At 39.7% G+C, this 19,319-nt stretch overlaps 1 protein-coding gene across 4 annotated transcripts in view; it reads right to left on the minus strand.

Annotated features, from left to right (window-relative positions):
- Positions 1 to 336: 336 nt before the first annotated feature.
- The window catches only part of TMCC3 (transmembrane and coiled-coil domain family 3), a 124,782-nt gene continuing 105,799 nt past the window's right edge, over positions 337 to 19,319 (minus strand). For 3 of the 4 annotated variants that reach the window (XM_090140015.1, XM_090140010.1, XM_090140020.1), the window contains exons 2-4: positions 8,997 to 9,895; positions 7,896 to 8,031; positions 337 to 5,875 (exon numbers count right to left, since the gene is read on the minus strand). In XM_090140015.1, the coding sequence (XP_089996141.1) occupies positions 5,573 to 5,875; positions 7,896 to 8,031; positions 8,997 to 9,895 (1,338 nt within the window). In that variant the 3' untranslated portion in view covers positions 337 to 5,572. The remainder of the gene's footprint in view (positions 5,876 to 7,895; positions 8,032 to 8,996; positions 9,896 to 19,319) is intronic. The other variant, XM_031600453.2, reaches the window with a different exon arrangement.

Raw genomic sequence — 19,319 nt, forward strand, 5'->3', positions numbered from 1 at the left:
TTGAGTTAGTCTTAATATAGAAGTTGAGTTCCAGGCATCTGTGTGAGACTCAGCATGACAAGACCAGTCTGTAGGTGACCTAGGAGCAACTGAATGGGAGGAATAGGAAGATATAGGAAGTACAGCATGAGCCCAAAGCAAAATGCTGTTACTGCACTGTTCCTTCTCCATTCATGGTATAAAAATAAGATCACTGCTACTGGCTGCCAGTGCCCGATGACAGAAACTCTGCTTTATGAAACGGAAATATAAATGCTTTGCTTCGTGTCAGCGATGTTTGCTATTAGCCACATCATATATTAGATTTTGTGGCACGTGACCAAGATTTCTGACAATAGCGTAAAAAATTTGGCTTTGGTTTCAATTTCTGTTTTCCAAAAAAGTAATCCAGAGTGAGTCCAGCTGCTTGGCACAATAACATCATGTTTGCAGAACAGGTTCACACAAGCTCTGAGAATAGCAGGATGATATCTCCTGTGATGTTTACAGATCTACTATGGCACAGATGTAAATATAATTCAAATGACCAGTTGGATCAAAAATGCAACAGAGCACAGTGCTCAGATTCTTCAGTACTTTAAAGCTTTCTTTCAGTTCAGTAGCACTGCTACTGACAAAGAGAAACCAATATGGGTTGGAGTGATCAGACAGTAAGTTTAAGAAACAACTTCCATCATCAAATAAATGTAAATATGTTTTATTAAAAAAAAAAAAACGTCAACGGCACCCTAGAGGCAGTCATGACTACACAACAAAATGTACAAAAATTATGTTTTTATAGTTGCATCTTTCCACTGTGGTGCACAAAATGAATACGCTATGAGAAACATTGGAGATTGCACATTGAGACAATTAACTCTAGTCAATTAAAACAGACAATTTCTGGTACAGGTTAAGATTAACAGGTCTAGCTTTCTTGGGGGGTGGTGGGGAAGGAAAGAAAAAAAAGGAAAGGAAACGTGGCTTTGTGCAAAACTTTCCAACAACAGTGCAATTTCATATGATGTGCATAAAGCAGATCAGCTGTACAAGATCATTTGACAGTCCTCATGCAGTCTTTACATACAGCATCAACTCCTTTTTTTTTTTTTTTTTTTAGGGACAATATACAATTCCATTAACTATTAGAATTTTCCTAGTCTTTCATTGCTGTAATGTGAAATGGCCTGATTCTTTCTCCTGGATTCTATCCAGCATCAGAGACCATTCAAACTTTATTTGAAAACAAGGCTCTTATCAACTGTTGCCTTTTAAATGGGAGCAATATAATTAATTAAAGGACAAATTTTGGCATGACAGTAAAAAAAATAAAAACGCAAAAAAACTCAGACAGTTGAAAGATATCTGCTTGATTAAAAAAGAGGAGAGTAAAGTTGCCTGATTGCAGTTCCTAGCTGGTCTTTCAGAAGTGATTAAATTCTGTTATCCAAATTAAAATGTTTAATTACGTTAATCTGTGCTTACCTTCTGCTGCACCACTGAATCCAAAATTAATATATCTGTATCACAGTAGAGATGGGCTTGGCTTCCAAAATCCCATACCAGCTAGATGAACCACAAGCTTCTGTTTTGTTTTGTTTTCCCAGATTATCTCTTGTTCATTAATTTTAACTCCAGAAAGCACTACTTTTGTTTACGTAGTTGACTTTGGATCAAGCATAAGCCTGGACTGATTCCTCCTTGAACAACACCATTCAACTTGAGCTTAAAATATTTGAGTTCTTGTCTCAAATATTATTCTGTTATTCTGTAGCTAACAATTAGCTCGTAACTCTTAACGATCTTTAAATTATGTTTACGCTGGATTTACCCAGCTTCAACTTCCAGTCATTGTATTTTTGCTACAGCAAGTTGGCTTCACCTATTCTATTTCTAGTCCCCAGATAAACATTTGTGGTTTTGTTCAAAGAAAAACACCAGGTTTTAAAGATCCTTCATATGCAGGTCCCCGTGCAATGGTTCTGCAGCAGAGACACTGCATAACACAGGTGTTTTGAAATTAAACCATAAGGACAGGCATTAAAAATTAACTGAAGGACATTTCATTTGGAGAACGACATCAAAGGGAAGTGAAATAATTGACTACCAGACAGCATCATGCAGAAAAGACATCGGCAATTTTTTGTAGAGTGGGAGTGTATTAGAGACTCACGATGAGTAAGTGCAGTAAGTATACTAAGAATGACATTTAATGTGTTGTAGGAGAACAGAAAAGCTCACACTGTCCTGACAGAACACGGTCAGTTGATTGAGAAGTTAAACAAGGTTCTCTCTGCAACATACACCCACATCAGCACGAGGTAAAAAGCAGGTAAAGGCAGGAGGAGAGGCCTCCCTTCCAGATGGACACAAGCTTGGCAGAGCTCCTCGCACTGCAGCCTGTCTTTTGCCCTTCACATCTTGCTTAATTTCTTGATGCATGTCACATTGCCCAGCAATTTAAATACAGCAGCGAAATAACCCAGAGAAGTGCTTTGCCCGTTTATCCATTAGGGTTGTTTAATTTGTGTAAGTAACATTACTCAGAGCTTATAGCTTTTTCTGCATCCTCTGTCAGATAAAAGCTAATACAGAAATGCAAGGCCCTTCTGTTTCCAATTTGGCCCCAGGTACTTCATCAGGATAGCGAGCAATCTTTCATAGGCCCATTGATTTTATGTTCTACCTTCATTTTGCACTGAGGACATCTTCCAGTGTTGTAACGGGATGACCTTGGAGCAGAAAACCTTTGCAGCCTCAGGATGTACCAACTGCCTTTGTTGCAAGACAGGACGACTACCTGATGTTTCATTTTTAACTACATACACCAACACGGGGAGTTTCATCTGTTGAAACATCTAATCGTGCATCAGGCAAAGAAGTTTTTAAGTAAAATTAACTATGCATGGTATACCTTTCTTCTGCATGTACTCTTCTGAACTCATAGAACAAAATGCTGGACAGTGGTTTCTTGAACAGCCCAACCAGAAGGCAGAAGATTATAATAAGGAAGGCAAAAGAGCACCATCAAGAGTCATGCATTTCTGAGATCACCTCCAGGATTCTCATGTTTTTGTTGTTGTTGGGTCGTATTTATTTATTTATTTAGAACAAAGGGAGATGCTTGTCTGGGGTCTGGGGAAATGGCAACAAAAAGTCATAGGGATTATTTGTAATTTAGCAAATGGCTTCAGAAAGCAATGGACTCTGACTAGAAGTACGTACATTATCTAAAGAAATGAAAAGTACAAATTAAAAATATACTATATGCCTTTTTAAAAATGAAGATGGGAACGAATTATATTGAAAGAGTAGAAAAGACCAAAGAAGTCTCATGTACATCAAAAGGGCATAAAAAGAAACCAAGGGAAATCCTCTCTTGTGATGTAAGGGCCAGAAAAGAGCAACATTTTTCCCCCTCTTTTTAATCTTTTTAGAATTGTAAACAGACTTCCCTGTGAAGATAAGTTTATGAGCTGTATCAGTGGAGGCAATCTCAGTTAATCAGCTGGCTGAGAAAGGAGGCCAAGAGCAGATACTTGGAAGGGGGGCTGCAGGCCTGCTGCTGTGCACAGTGCCAAAACAAGTTAATAGAAGTGGGAAGAAAGGCCTTCCTGCACCAAGCAGCAGCAGGAGCATGTGCAGCAATTAAGGCAAAGAAGGTTTATGCATAACACAATTGTCATGCTCCTCTTCAGGGAATACAGAGGTAAAGGCAAAGAGGGAAAAAAAATAAGGAAGAATGTATCTATCTAATAATTCTTCCAGCCACAGCAGAGGCCATTGGTACATTTGGGCTTTATGATGTGATGCCACTTGCAGCAGGACTTCTGCTTTCCACTCCACCTTCCTCAGAAGATTGGACAGGGCCAGGTTATGAACATAGGTATGCCTGATCTGATCTGCTACCAGTGCCTGCAGGCCAGGTACCATCCTTCCTAGAGCTGCTGCACATAAAAAGAATGTTTTAATGACCTTTATAGTGCTTTAATTTTTTTTTTTTTAATGCCAAGTCATATCATTACTTATGCAGTTAATTCTGTCCTTTCTTCAGTCCCCAAAGCCACAAAAAGGTAACTGTATTCACTGATAATCCAGCAGTCATGAAATGTCAAAGCTCTTCCACTGCCTCCCTGTTCCTCAGAATAAAGATTTCTGAATTTCTACACCAACTATTGTGACTGAGTAAAAATAAAAAAACCTGCACCCACTCACCAAGTAGTTCCCTTCCTACCCCTTCTGTAGAGACAGCATAACAAATACCACAACTGAAAAAGAAATCGTAACGACAGTTAATTTAAAAGTAAGTAGCACTGAACATCAAATACCTAGAGACATTTTTCCCCCCATTTAATACAGAGCAGAGGAGCACTCTGTTTTTTTTGCTTTTTTTTTTTTTAATTTTATTTTTTATTAAAGATCTTGTTCTACACGATGGCTGAGAGCCAAGCAGAGGATTTCAGGGATTTTTTTTTTTCCTGCAGTTCCTAAACAAAATAATCTCTAGTAAGAAAACAAACCCAACCCTGTCCCCTAGTATGGCACTGTATGATAATACATTATTTTCAGGAATGTCTGTTAAGAGAATCTGCACAGTGTTTGTCTATTTACAGAAGTTTAACTTCCTGCTCCCCTAAGGATCAGTTCCCTCATGCTTCTTCTGCACTGTTTAATCTGACACAAGAGAAAAAAAGTCCACTGTAGCCAGAGTCCCAGTATATATCTGCTCTGCATTCAGCTAAGAAACCTCAACAATTCAGTGCTAGCAAAAGGCTAATCTAAACATTGCCTTTCTCAGTGACTGAGGCAAGTGAGCACTTTTCTCTGCATGGAAACATACGCATGAGTTACACTTGCTCCCTCACTCTTTATGAAGTGGCCTGGAGATCTTATTTAATTCAGTTCTTCATCTTTGGAAGCTTTGTGCCACATTCATGTTTTTCTTGAGCGTGATAAGGGACAACAGAACAACTGCTAATTGTGGTCACTAGTCATCAGCGGTCTCAGTTTTGAACAATAAACTCCTTGTGCAAAGAGTTACTAGCAGAAGCATCACAGGTTTTGCTGGTCCTGAAAACTGGAAACTCCATATATCATTACCCATTAATTTAGAAACCAGAATCATTAATATTGTACAGTTCGGCTTATCTTGGTAGCTGGATTCAGAGAGAAAATGATTTATCTAAAAGGGCTGATACACACTGTGATGTGCTTCCTTGTGATCACACTCCTTGCACTCCAGTCCAGTGAAAAGAAAACCTCACACTTGCAGTGGCTTAGATCCTTCCCAGAGCATCCCACCATCTTCTGTGGTCACAAGCTTGTAGAGTGGACAACTGGTTGGATGAAGGCAGAAGACTGACACAAGATAGTGGCTTATCACAGACATGGCCAGGTTGACACAATCTGATTGAACAGTCTACTGACTGCCAACAAGTACACATTTACATATTTACACCTTACAGTCCAGGAGTCTTTGTAGGCTTCTTCGTTCAGTCTGCACATTTAAACTGACAAAAAAAAAAAAAATTGTAAACACACAGCACTTAAAAACAGAGAGGAAGAGAAAAAAACAACAGCTAGACCAGCAGCTTCATCTTGGTATAATCATCCTTTCTATGGCACAAATGATATGATCCCAGTTTTTACAAAATATTGCCAGCAGTGTCACTGCGAAGAAAGTGCAGATGATATGAAAACGGCTCTTCATCATAGGAGCAATGAACTTTGCAATAGTAGAAACGCACACTAAGATGACAGTCATGAAGGCCAAGATAACATTTATACATTTCCCCAGGAGCACTTTGGCATTAACTGTTTCAGTTTGCTGTGCTTGCTGTTCCTGCTGATGGAGCTCCAGCTTTGAAACCCGGGTCTGGCATGATTCCAAGGCTTCCTAGAAATTGAAAAACAAGAATCAGGGCAGCTCTTCTTGTTTTAGCAACTGGATCATCCATCATCTAGATTAGAAAGTGTCATTTATAATAGACAGCTAAAACTTGAATGAAACATCAACTCATTTAAAAGTAAACATACATATGTATCTACTTTTATGTATCACTGCCTGCTCAGGCATAATTGAATCTGACAACACCGGCCAAAATATAGTATTTCCATTTTTTATGCTTGAGAAAAATTATCATAGCTCTAATGTTCACGATAACGTGTCCTGTATATACTGATGAGACAAAGTACTGGGAAAGTTGTTGCCACGGCAACTGACACTGCATTAAAACAGTGTCAAAGTAAGTTTCTTTGCATAGACTATAGAAAACATCACAGTAGTAATGGCTTGCTCTGATACCAATTAAATTACTGTGCAACATTTGACTTAGGCCATCTCTCTGGGGTACAAAACTATTGTCCTCAAAGCCACCAACTGTACAGTGCTGGGCCTGAGTTCTCAGCATCTTACTGATTCCTCACTCTGTCACAGTGTCAAGGTTCATTCATCCACACCTCAAGTGAACAACATGCAGTGGAGACATCGGTAGTGATGCCTGTCCAGCATTCTCTGTCTCTCATGATATATTCCACTTCACAATTTGTTCTAAAGAAAGTAGACTTTGCTCTTCTGCTTGGGAGTGGACTAAAAACGGTCTTTGAGTCAAACGGCTGCTGAATCAGTCACCCACACACAAAACTTCTCATGTAAACACATCCACCTGCTTCACTAACTTGCCTAAATGCTACTTCTTGCTTGAGCTGTGACTTGGGCACTATGGTATGACACAGTGTAAGGCTCGTTTCATGAGATGGATCAACTTGGTGTAACCTTTTAACACTGCACAGAAGGAAGAAAGTATGCTCCAGCGTCCATCCCTACTTCCTTCCCAGTCTCAAACTCCAATCATTTTCCTTGGGCTGAAAGGGGCGTTCTCCTGATCTCACAGTAAATTGATTGATTCCAGTATTCCATGTAAAAAAAGCCAACACACTATATGCAGAGCTATTAGCTCTTTGACTGGGTCAGTTCTCCATGGTTTCTGGCTTACTGTGAGACCAGTCTGTCACCAGAGTCAGCAAACCCGTGGCCATTTACAAAAGACAGGTTCCTTTGTCTGTTCTAGGAATTAGCAATATTAAGTACACAGAAGATTGTTCTCAGTCTTCTCTTATCAACCAGGAAAGAGGCTAATCTTCCTGTTCCCGGCCTGCTGCCTGTGCTACGCTTAGCGATGTGAACATAGGGATGTACAGAACAGTCTCTGTTCACCATATGAGCCTATAAGATGACAGCCATTGAGCATTCCTCATTCATCAGTGAACGTAAACCTAAAAGTAAAGCATTCACCACTTCCTCAGGCTTCAGATGGAAATATTATGCATTATACCAGTGCTTGTATCGTATATAAATATTGAAGTATATAATTACATAGTGTTCATAACAAACTTGAATACATACTGAAGACAGACAAGACTATAACAAATTAGTTTGAACACACCCTACCGCTTTGACTAGAGGGGCCGCTGTAACCAGAGGTTAAAATTCTTACATTACAATGACAAATCTACAAATCTATCAGTTTCCACTTTAAACTCAATTTATTATAAGCATTGTCATGTAATACGACTACATATTGGAGAAAGTCTGAGCAAGAGGTTTGTGTTAAGACAGTGTCAATAGACTCAAATCCTTCCTCCTTTGGTGCAAGAAATTAGAACACTGTCCATTCTTCATCCACAAGCCTGCCTATATTGTACCCTCAATTCCAGCAGGTAAAATTCTGGGTCTACTGTAACATGCAGAGACTGTATCACTAATTGAAAGGTGCTGAAGTTTCACTTTAAAATAGAAAACATGGGCTTAAGTCTTTCCTTGCAATTTTATATATAAGGATGTAGAATGATGCAAATGCTTTACTGTACAAGGTTTACAAGAAAATGTTAGAAGTTTGATAAGCATAAAAAAGTACCTGAACGTCTCGTGATCGCTCATACGCCTGATATGCCACTTTCTCCTCTATGCTGGCTAGCTCTTGTTTCAAGTTTGCTGTCTCATGTTGATGAAGATCAGTGAGATCATTTAGTTGGTCTTCCAATCTTTCATATCTTTTCAGGAAAAAAGGTCTACATTTAGTGCCTTCTATTCAAGTAATGCTAAATCAAGAAAACAATCACATTTTTAGAAGTAACTTCTCAGTATTGTTGATTCATCTAATTGGCATTAGAAAGCACTAGAGAAATCAGTAGCATTATTGGAAACACTTCACAAGGATTTACTCGACAGACCAAGAGCCTTTTGTGAGTGTTCCTTGCCGGCAGTGCATATTAAAGTACAAAAATCTGTATACCATTGGTGAATTATACAACAATAAACCGGTGGCTGAAAGTATCCAATTCACATTTCATATTTTTCACTGTTCGTTAAGACAAGAAAATATGGTTTCTTAAGTAAGCTTGAGCCAGCTAACAGCTCACCGGCAGTGAAAGGAAAAACACTTTTCCCTGGATCCCCCCTCAATCACAGTTGTAAAGTCCTATAGTTCACATACAGTCTGTTCTGGCACATCTCTACATGGTAAATCAACTAAACTAGCATAAAGCTAAGCCTTTTTTGTCAGTTTGTTACCTGGTTTAGCACACAAACAGGCAAATACTTCCGTTAGCACAAATGGCATGTAGGTACAGCAGATGCAAACCCTCTGCAGAACACATCTCACTTCCCACAGTGACAAAGGAGTTAATTACAAGTAACAAATGCAAAAGGAGGATGTGCTTCAGCACTTAAAATTACACCACACCTGTGTAAACTGTGCCCTTGTGTCCACTAGATAGCATTGTGCCTGAGAAGTGTTTGCACAAGGTACTCAGCACTAAAGATGTCACAGCTGTAAGCCAGCTGTCAGTTTCAGTAAGGCAGTTATTGGGAGGTGTGGAACTAGATATCAGTTGGAATTATTCTTTCCTTTTACTTCTAAAGTATCACATACACACACACAAGCACGCACTTGACATTTTTCAAATAGCTTCTATGTCATAAAACTCATTTCGAGAGAACAATTAAAAGAAAATACCTATATCTTTCCTCCTGTAACATTTGAGAAATAAAGCCATAGTCTCTCTTAAACTGTGTTTTTAAATTCTCTATGTCATCAGCTAATTGGGACTGCGTTTCCTTGATTTCCCTTAGTTCCTCCAAAATCATAGAAAGCTTTCCTTGGCTGTCCAGGGCACCAGCTGTGGCAGGACCAAATGAATTATTTCCATTACTGTCTGCTGAGCCAGAGGTCCCACTTGAACATTCATCATCGCTAACATATTTTGGTTTGGCAACAATGGTGGCACTGCCCCCATAGGTTCTAGAGCTCGTTTCTGGCCGAAATTCCTCCAGGGTGTTTTTGAGATGAGCGATGTTGTCAGCACTACCAAATTTGTTTCGGATCAGATTCGCAAACTCTCTTGACTTGCTGAAAACAAAGACAGGCGGTGTCAAGGATACACCTGGCACGCTCGACTTGTTGCTCTCTGTTCCATGCCCAGAGGTACGAGGCTTTCCATGCTGAATATCTTTCAGATTATCTTTGGAAGGATCCTTAGTACTTTTGGAAGATCCATTTTGTTCAATATCCTTGAGCTTTTTGTGGTACTGCTCTAACTTCTTCTGTAGCTGGGCAATGGAGTGGGCAGATTTCTGGTTCTTTTTCTCAAAGACTTGTTTAATGCGTCCAGCCTGTTGCTTGTCTGCACTGTTTACCAGTTTCAAGTACTCAGCCACATTTCCATCTCGAGCAGTTTGTTCGACTTTGATTTGTTCTGTAACCTTGAGGATTTTCTGTTTCAAGCTATCTGCGCTGAGTTTGACTTTGTGGAACTCTAGGACTCCATCTGGTACATCAAAGTTCAGATTGGTATCAGAGCCTCCACGGCGAATGTTAAGTGGCAAACTGAGAGTATTCATGTCATGTCTTTCCACCTGAGGAGAGAGAAGAGAGACAAACAGAATGTGAATTTTATTTTTGAAATCCCACTTTCCATTTCTGCATGTAATTATAACAAGCAGAGAAGGTAAGGTAGCTTACTGCAGCAAGTTTCATTGAAATTAGTAGCGTTTTTCTCAATTTGCCTAGACTGAAAAACAGAACAAGGAACTGCCTCGTCTCTATAAAAAAAAAAAAAAAAGCAAGACTAATGAGAGCAAAAACAACAAAGGCTCTGGCCATAATTTGTTTTCAGAGCTTTAACATCAGAGGGAATGCAGTTGTTTGGGCAAGACCATTGCAGAGACAGAACAGAAACCTGTATAAAAGCATACATTTTAAAGATGAATTTGTGAAATACTGCTGAATGTTTGACTACTCTTTGCTTCAAAAGGCCAGTACACTGCATTAAAGGTTGACTCCCAACACACCATTTAGTGTTGTTCGTAACACTGAGGAATTCCTTTTAGCAAGATCTTTGCACACATACCTATCCAGTCATCACCACTCAACTTACTGTCTTGATTGAAACCAAAACCATCATTAAATATTGCTGTAAGGCTTGTTTTCCCAACCTTGGGCAGTATTAGTGGCCCTCCTGGGAATTTGCTCCAGCATTCCTCTGTTGCCCTTAAAATAGACTCAGGAACAAGACATGGTACCCCACTGAGGGACACGCGTCACGCACAGATTGACCACAAGCGCTAACTTCTCCCTGCATCCACTGTGATGAGTTACAAACATGGAGGAAGTAACACAGCCATAAAATTGGATCTGTCCCTGAACATTTCAGAGACGAGATCATCTCTGCTCCTGCTTTATATTCTTACCCTTTTATTACTGAGGATTACAGAGGATTACGGGGTTGGTTGGTTTAGTCGTCTTCAGGTTCGTTTTATTTGATTTCGCTTCTGCATTGCTCAGTGTCATCGTAACAGGATAACATAACATAAGGAGGTGGATAGTGCGTAGACAGTGATAGGACAAGGAGGAATGGTTTTAAACTAAGAGAGGGGAAATTAAATCAGATTAGAAATTCTTTATTCAGAGGGATGTGAGGCACTGGCACAGGCTGCCCAAAGAAGCTGTGGATGCCCCATCCCTGGAGGTGTTGAAGGCCAGGTTGGATGGGGCCCTGGGCAGCCAGATCTAGTGCCTGATTTAGTCAGTGGCAACCCTGCCCATGGCAGGAGGGCTAGAACTAGATGATCTTTGAGGTCCCTTCCAATCCGAGCCATTCTATGATTCTATGATCATTAAACAAACTGCTTACAATGGCCTGAAAGTACATCAATCTTCTTTCCCCAATGTTTCTTTTTTTCCCCCACAAATTGCTTTATCAGGAAACCAGCACAATGTCAAGCTGGCCACAGCCAGCAGCATCTGCTTCACAAATAAAAAGCACTTCATCAAAACTTGCACAAGAAACTAATAAAGCCCACAAGACACTTCCCACCCCAACCAAACGTGATGTGTTTACTTCATAAGCTGATGAGGCTTTTAAATTCCATTTTCATAAAAACTTACAAGAAACTGGCAGGCTCCTGGTAGAAAAGTATAATTTGTTGTGATAACACAAGGTCTAATACCAGCAGCCTTTCTGGCTAAGCCTCTTCTGTGTGAATTTATTAAGCTAGAACAGCCTGCTTGCCTTTCCAAACACGGTATTGCTGATGTGAAAGGGTCCCTAGCAGAGCTGGGATCTGGCAGTGGTAAAAAGCAGGTGAAGTTCACATTTCCCGACCTCTAAAATAAATGGATGCTTGGAAGAAATGCCAACTGAACAGCTCTGGGTTTGACAGTTTCTTCAGGAGAATATTGGTTAATGGTGACAGTTAAGACTTGGTGTTTATTCCAAGGATTAAACCAATTCTGCAGCCTAATAGCTCTGCATTTTACCGCTTTGCTTAAAATAATTAAGCACATGGCTCAGTATTAGTTATTGAAAAGGGATACAAGTTGTTTGTAGAGACAGAAACATATATGATTTAATATCATGTCGTATGTATTTGATAAAAAAATACATTTCAGTGATGCCATCTCATTTTTGTATTTAGCACAAATGCAACACCTGGATGGGATGGCGTTTCATATTTATTACTACAACATCTAATTTGAAAGGTAACAAAAGTCACAGGTGGCTCAACACTAACTTCAATTTTTTGTATTTCTTATTATTATTACTGAACAAGTCTTAGAAATACAACTATAGTGGAAAAAAAAACTTACCATTTTTGAAGTGGTAATATTCATAATACTGTTATGGTCGCTAAAACATGCACTTAAATTACACAAAAATAGATTCACACAGAACACAGGAAAGAGGAGCAACCAAGGCAAACAGCTGAAAAGCTGCTTGATACTAGATCTGTATCCCCTACAGCAAATATCTCTTTAAATGCATTTACTGGGTCTGAACAGCAAAGAGAAAAAGCTGAGCATAAAACAATAGTTTCCTGAAACAACCAAAGACATTTTTTAATAAGCTTTGGCACAAAAGCATACTATAATAAATCACTGACTTGCATATACACACAAGACAGATCCATCACTGATATTACTGAGGACAAGCTGTACGTACTTCCAAGAATGGGTGGGTCCATCTCTAACCTCTACACAGCAATGAATGTTTACTTCCTGAGTACAAAATACTCTAAAAATACACTGTAATAATTGGATATGCGCCCAATCAGATCCCTTCTCTCTCATGTCCTCTCCCTCACTGGAGTTTCCAACGGTCAGCAAGGTCTGCCTTCATCCCCACGCCTTCCTGGAACCTCAAGGTCATAACAGCAATAGGGAAAGAAAAACAAGAGTGTCAAGGGATTACATCAGCTGACAGACTCATTGCTTTTGCACGCAGGGAAAGGTAGAGCTGAAGAATCAGTTAGCACGTGGGAAATCTACTTCTGAAATGAGCAAAACAATTGTAGGCTCAGCTTAAATTCTGTGAAGTTTAGAATAGTCTGGATTCCCAAATAAAATGCTAGAAGTTTTTCCTATCTTAAGATAGGACCATGAATTCACCAAGGAGAGCCGTAACGAAGCCATTCCCCTGAGCATACGGGGAGAAAGAGGCACTGGGTAAAAGGCAACCCGCCATTCATGAAGAAGCATTCAGAGCACAACAGTGCTTTAAAAACACAAGCACAGAAGAAAGGGTAGGGATTGTATCAGCATTTTGATGATACACCGATTTTCTCACTCACCATCTGCAAAAGTAAAGCTCACACGTGCAGGCCATGCAAACCACAAGCCCTAAAGGACCGACGTGCCCAAATGTCATGGGTAAGATTGTAAACCCATAGGTGTAAGTGGGAAAGGGTACCACAAGGATGGGAGCTGCAGAAAGCACACACCTGTGGGTCCCCTCACTGACAACTGCAAACCATGAAGACACCAAGTGATAGTCCTATTCATCTAGGCTCAGTTTAAAGGTTTGGTTTTGTTCGTTTGTTGTATTTCGTCTGCCAAACAGCCTCGTCACCTGCCAAGGCTGTGCAAGCTAAGCAAAAAACAAAAGCTTAGATGACAACTTAGGGCTATTAAGAATTTTAGAGGAATATCTGATCAGTGTTTAGAAAAAAAAAAATCTGCAAGAAACATGCAAAATAGAATAAGAGCAGCTCTAAAGCTTTTTAGGGCTTAGCAACAGCAGCAAAGGTTATCAGGTGTAATTCTTTTTTCTTTTTCTTGTCAGGAACCATCCATACACCAGAAGAACAGTGGTTCCGAAGGGTAAAAGAATACGCAGTTGAACTTTTCTTAATTGTCAGCATATTCTCAAAGCAGAAATGTGTTTGGGGAGGCAATTTTACCATTGCACAAATTCAGCACTCCTTCTAAAATCCACAGGAGAAGAATTCTTCATGGAAGTCTCAAACCTGTGCTTGATTATCATCAAGGGTTTTAATTTATATAAAAATCAGTGCACAAAATTATTGCTGTGCAGTATTCTCACTGCAAAACACCTTCTTAATTTTTTGTTTCTTAAAAAGCTGCTTAATTATAACATCCAGAAGTAGCTGCGCTCAATATATTATAACAAGTCACATGGAGTTAAGAATGCAGGAATGAGGACAGACAGTAGATGTTGCTTCTGCTCTTTACTAGGGAAATCAGAGATCCAGGTTAAATGACTAGTCTGAGACCACCCAAAAAATGCTGGAATCAATTGATATGAAAGACAGTTCCTTCACCATCAACAGTTCCTCTACTGCCTGTCAAAATACAAACATTAAAGCTGTACGGAGCTCCCACCAAAACACAGGGGGTTTATTTCAGGTCACAGTCAAAGTCTGGCTCCTGCCCAACAGCCCCAGTCCCATCAACATTTTGAACTGAAACAAAGCTCTGCCTAGTCTGTACGTAACTTCTTTTTAAAGACTGAAACTGATGAAGAGAGGGATGGAGAATACTGGGCAACACCAAATTCACCACTGGCACAACATGACATTTCCTAGAAAGCTGATCTCATTACCAGAGGGGGCCAGTGATTTCTTTTTAATTCCATTTCCAATCTGTAGCTGCAGCAAAGTAATTTTTAAGGCAGCCCCAAATACCCTTATGCAGATATTTGGGCTTCAGTATTCAAAAGCTGGGGAGCACCAAGGCTGTTTCATGAGCAAGGCATGACACTGAGGCACAGTAGCCAGCAGCCTTGGACACTTATTGAAAGTACAAAATAACCTCTCATCCAGTTTCTCATTAAAGGAAAGAACTAAGGCCAAATTAACTGGGTCACTGCTTGCCTGAGTTAAGCATTTAGATACAGTACTGCTTCCAATTAAATCAACAGCGTGAGAACAATGGAGGGAAGAAGCAGTTTTCTGCTTAATGACTAACACCAAATCCTTCAAAACACAACATCCACTGAAAAGTCCCCTCATTCACGACCCACCATGAACCCTGTTCCAGGTTGTTCCGCAGCACAAAGCCGACACAAGCAAATCAGCTCCAGTACAAACAACTTCTGTGCCCAGACAAATTCACCAATCACCTTCTATTTATTGTGTAGCAGTCAATGCTAAATCACCAACTTGGCAAAGGACAACAAAACAGAGATGAACTAACACTCACAGTTACTATGCGAGTAAGTTCCCTAAGAGGGTAATTATGTGATGCGGAGCTTACCTCATTTTGCTTCAAGTCAGTCCCACTGTTTAGATAAGCACCATTGACAAATGTTCACTAAAATTGTCTCCTAGCCTCTTAAATCAAAATAAATGTCATCTTTGTGTCCATGCTCCTTTCATCTCAGGCTTCCGTAGCAATAAAAGGAAAGGTAGAGGGGTCCCACAGTCCCAGGTGCTACAGCGGTGCTTGTGAGATTCCTGCTTCCCCTGAAGGAGAGCATCTTTCATCTGACACAAATCCCTCAAAACATGGCCAGTATGAATCAGCACAGGGATGGCAGATCTTTGAAGAAGGATGCAAGGCATTCAGCATGCCTTCTTTCCAATTCATTATTCAACTCAGTGTTTCTAACAAATGCTCCCATCCATCTCAGCACCACTGTAACTCCCATAGATTTTCTTCCTCTTCCATTCAAGAGCCTTTTTTTTATTCTTTATGTGTTCAAACAGGTGGCAAGAATGCAAATTTCCAGAACAACGTGAAATACCCTGGAGAGCCTGCTCCATACATGCTCAATTATTAAATTCCTTTTATGAATGAGAATTTCAGTCTTGTCTTTGCAGTGACCACCATTTCTCATAGTGAAGCATCTCCTCCTGATTTCCCAACATCAGGGATGCAGGGTGTGCTTTCCTTCATATCATCCTGTTGTCCAACTTCACATCACAGATGATCTAGTCAGTGTTAATTAAGCTACAGCAGGCCACCTGCTTGCCCCCAACCCAGTCCTTTCTCTTTCTTTTATTTTGCTTTACTTGCCAGTCAGATTGCCTAGGCCCTTCCTGAGATCCCAGCTCCTGGAAACATGCAAGCATATGAGATATTCTCAGGGAACATTACTAAAAGTTTCTTGTTGTAGGTTGGAGGAAGAGAAATAACTTCCACATCTAACTTCATAATCAGCAACCAATGAAGTCCTCCTTCCCCCAGAGCATATACAGTGATATGGATATTTTTGTAAGTATGATTAAAAAGTACGATCCACAAAAATTCAAATCAGAATCTGACATTAGTGAATTTTTTTATTGCTTTGAGCCAGTAACGCTTACATAAAATCTATTTTGTTATAGGAACATTACGACTGAACAAAAAAAGAATGTTGGAGACAAATACTTCAAATCCAGGCAGTGGCCATGGCGTGGAGAAGACCCAACACACGGGTATTTTGTTTGCTTTAACAGCCACAAAACTTCCATCTATAAACAACAGAACAATAGCTCCATCGCGCATAACATCTTTTCATTTGCGTTAATGTTGTGGCAGCACATCCTGAGCGCATAAACAATCACATCTTGTCCTGTACATGAACTGAGCCACTCGCTCAAGCAGCTTGCTGCTTCTTCCTTTTTTGCCCCTCTTCCTTCTCAGCACACTGGGCTGACGAAGGAGAAGCTCAGAACCCTTCTGTTACACCAGCAGCTCTCTGTCTACACAGCGGACTTTCAGTTCATTTCAATACAGCCTCAAAAGATACAGCCTGCTTCACTATGCAGTGTGACTAGCAGCTATGGGCTGCCTGGAAAGGAGAGCAGATGCCAGCTTCCATCACTAAGGGAACTCCTGGGGAACTTACAGATATGGCTCACATCCCTCTTTAAGAAGAGTTCACACATCTGATCTTTGTCCCACCTCTGACTTTCAGACATTAGAGGCTCAAACAGCGCTTGTCCATTTGGTTCAGAAACCCAGCTGCCCTCATGCCAGATATCAGCAGCAATCAGATATGCTGTTCTAAGCACTTTAAGGTCCCTCCTTCCCACCGTTGCCCTTATGTTTCAATCTACTCTCTCTTTTGAAGAGCGTTCTATTGACTTCTCCACTAGTAACAAGTGTGTGTAACAAATTTTATATATATATAACTTCTTTTTGTTATATATATAACAAATAACTTCTTTTTACAGAGTTTAATTACTCATACACACGAGCAAGCATTCACTATTTGTCACATCACACATACATGAAGTACATTTTTTTCAGTTGTGTTCCTATACCTGATATCAAAGGCTTGATACTGATAGCTTTAGCTATCAGTATTCAGGCCAAAGGCAGAGAACTGCAGAAACATAACTGATGAACAGTACTCTGAATAAACTCTGCAGAGAAAACATCTTAATTGCAGTGCAGCAAATGCCAAAATTCTCTGCAGAGTCAGTGGATTTAACGTTACGTCTCCTGAAGATCACAACAACAGAAATTTAAACCATTTTATTAATCTCTTTTTTTAAGCCAAAATCTTTCCTATTTTTTATTTATTTATTTTTACTGATGAGGCAACATAAAACACACTGCTGGCATTTTTCAGCCAATAGATGATTCTATTTTGGGGATTAGAATAGAAATCATCCTGCTCACATTACAGAGGCTGGCAAAGGGTCAATACAACCGCAGGAACATTGCAGTTCATGTACAGGCCACAATTAGCTGTGCATCAATTGGTGTATTTGCTGCACTAATCGCCTATTTGTTAGTTGCAAGGGAAGAAAAACCATTTGGAAGCCGACAACAATTTTTAAATGAACTCTTTGATTAAGCATCCTGAAGGAAACATATATTAAATCGTTATTTTTACGCCATACTTTTCAAATACTAACACAGATTACAAAGGATAGACTAACTGTATTGTAGAGAATTTTCACGAGCCAGTAAGATAATGTCAATTAATTAAAAAACTGAAATGCAGAAAGCTCATCCAACTGAAAAGGAAATCAAAGAGATTCACTCAATTAGAGAGGAATAAAACCCTGCAGCGAAGTGTTTATCTAATCTCAGAAATATTCCTATCCTTAGAGGACACATCCCCAATTAGCTAGATTTATTAAACTGAATTAATTTGAGATAGCAATTCAGACAATTTCGGAAGATAAACTAAGCTGAACTATACTTATGTCACCACACTGCTTGTAACAAAAGTGTTAATCATGGGTTTTGAAGTTTCAGGGACAAAGGAAGAAACTATTGTTTAAACAACAGAGAGTCACAAACCTGGAGAATGTTGTACAAAACCTCTGATGTCATTCCAAACGAACTTGAGCAGTAAGAGTTGGGCACTGCTTGGGTAGCGCTGGCAAAATCACTCAGATCACAATTTGCAGACAGAAAATACATCCACCTGGTTAGACTAAACTCTAATGCCAAAGGTGAAATCAACTCCAGCTGTTTCTGAAGGCTCATTACAAAGCTCAGTGCCTACTACCCCAACTGCAAGGCACGTCTGATGAACATCCCTCTATGCAGCGTAAGCACAGAGAATGCACGTTCAGCATGAAATTTAGGCACAAATACAGTGCTCAGAAACTAAGAAAATGAAACAGACAAAACCAAGCACAAAAAACATTCCCAAACACAGGACAGTGAGTTTAGAATGAGGTGTGAAACAGTAGTGACTTTGCCTAACAGCCTGCTGGGAAGGGCTCAAGCTGTACCATCGCACAGCGCACAAAACTGCAGAGAGCACAACAGAAAAGGCAGAAGGAAGGCAGAAATTCATCCATCCTAATCTGCTCAAAGCATGCTGCTAATCTAAAAGTCAGTTAATACAGTAAAATTAAAAACCACTTACTGCAGATATTGTAATTGTGAAGGACGTTACAATATTTAGATTATCATTATGGAATTTCCTTGCTACGTTGATACATTTAAGCAAAATTGTGCTCAGTGCAGCCATGTAACCAGTCAAGAGCTATCATGGTAGACAGCAGGGCCAAAAAGACAACAGCAGTAACCTGACAGTAGCACTACAAGTCACAAAAGAAAAGGATGCAACGAAGGCTTTGCAGCCTGTGCTGCTCTTACAGATTCGTATTAACAGGGACTGCTGGTGATCAAATAGGTTTTCTGGAAGAAAAAACCCCAGTACCTGACATTAGAATAATTCAGTACAGCCAACTTCATGTACCAATAAGTACAGCTGACTCCAGAAATAATAATATCCAGATTGACATCAATGTGCTTATTCATGCTGAGTTTGTGTATTTTTCTTTTCAGTTATCTTTCCTCTTATCTAGCTCTTGCTCTAATACTTGCAGTCCCATCTTTTTATCTGAAATGAGTTTCACCACACTGTTTTTATCTGGGATCCATTTTACCTGGCATGATGTTTGCCAGAAGTTACAAGAACTGCCAAGGTATGCATTAATGTTTCTTAAGAGCTTTATGGGAGGAAATACAGGAAATGAAAACCAGCACTGAATAGTCTTAAGTTTTTTAAAACGCTGGGAGTTACGTGATCTAGTATAAATAAGTACCAAGCATTCATTTTGGATACTATAAAATCCAAAGCACACG

The sequence above is a fragment of the Phasianus colchicus genome, chromosome 1, assembly GCF_987193195.1.
Source record: "Phasianus colchicus chromosome 1, bPhaCol1.hap1.1, whole genome shotgun sequence".
In the NCBI taxonomy this organism is placed as follows: Eukaryota; Metazoa; Chordata; class Aves; order Galliformes; family Phasianidae; genus Phasianus; species Phasianus colchicus.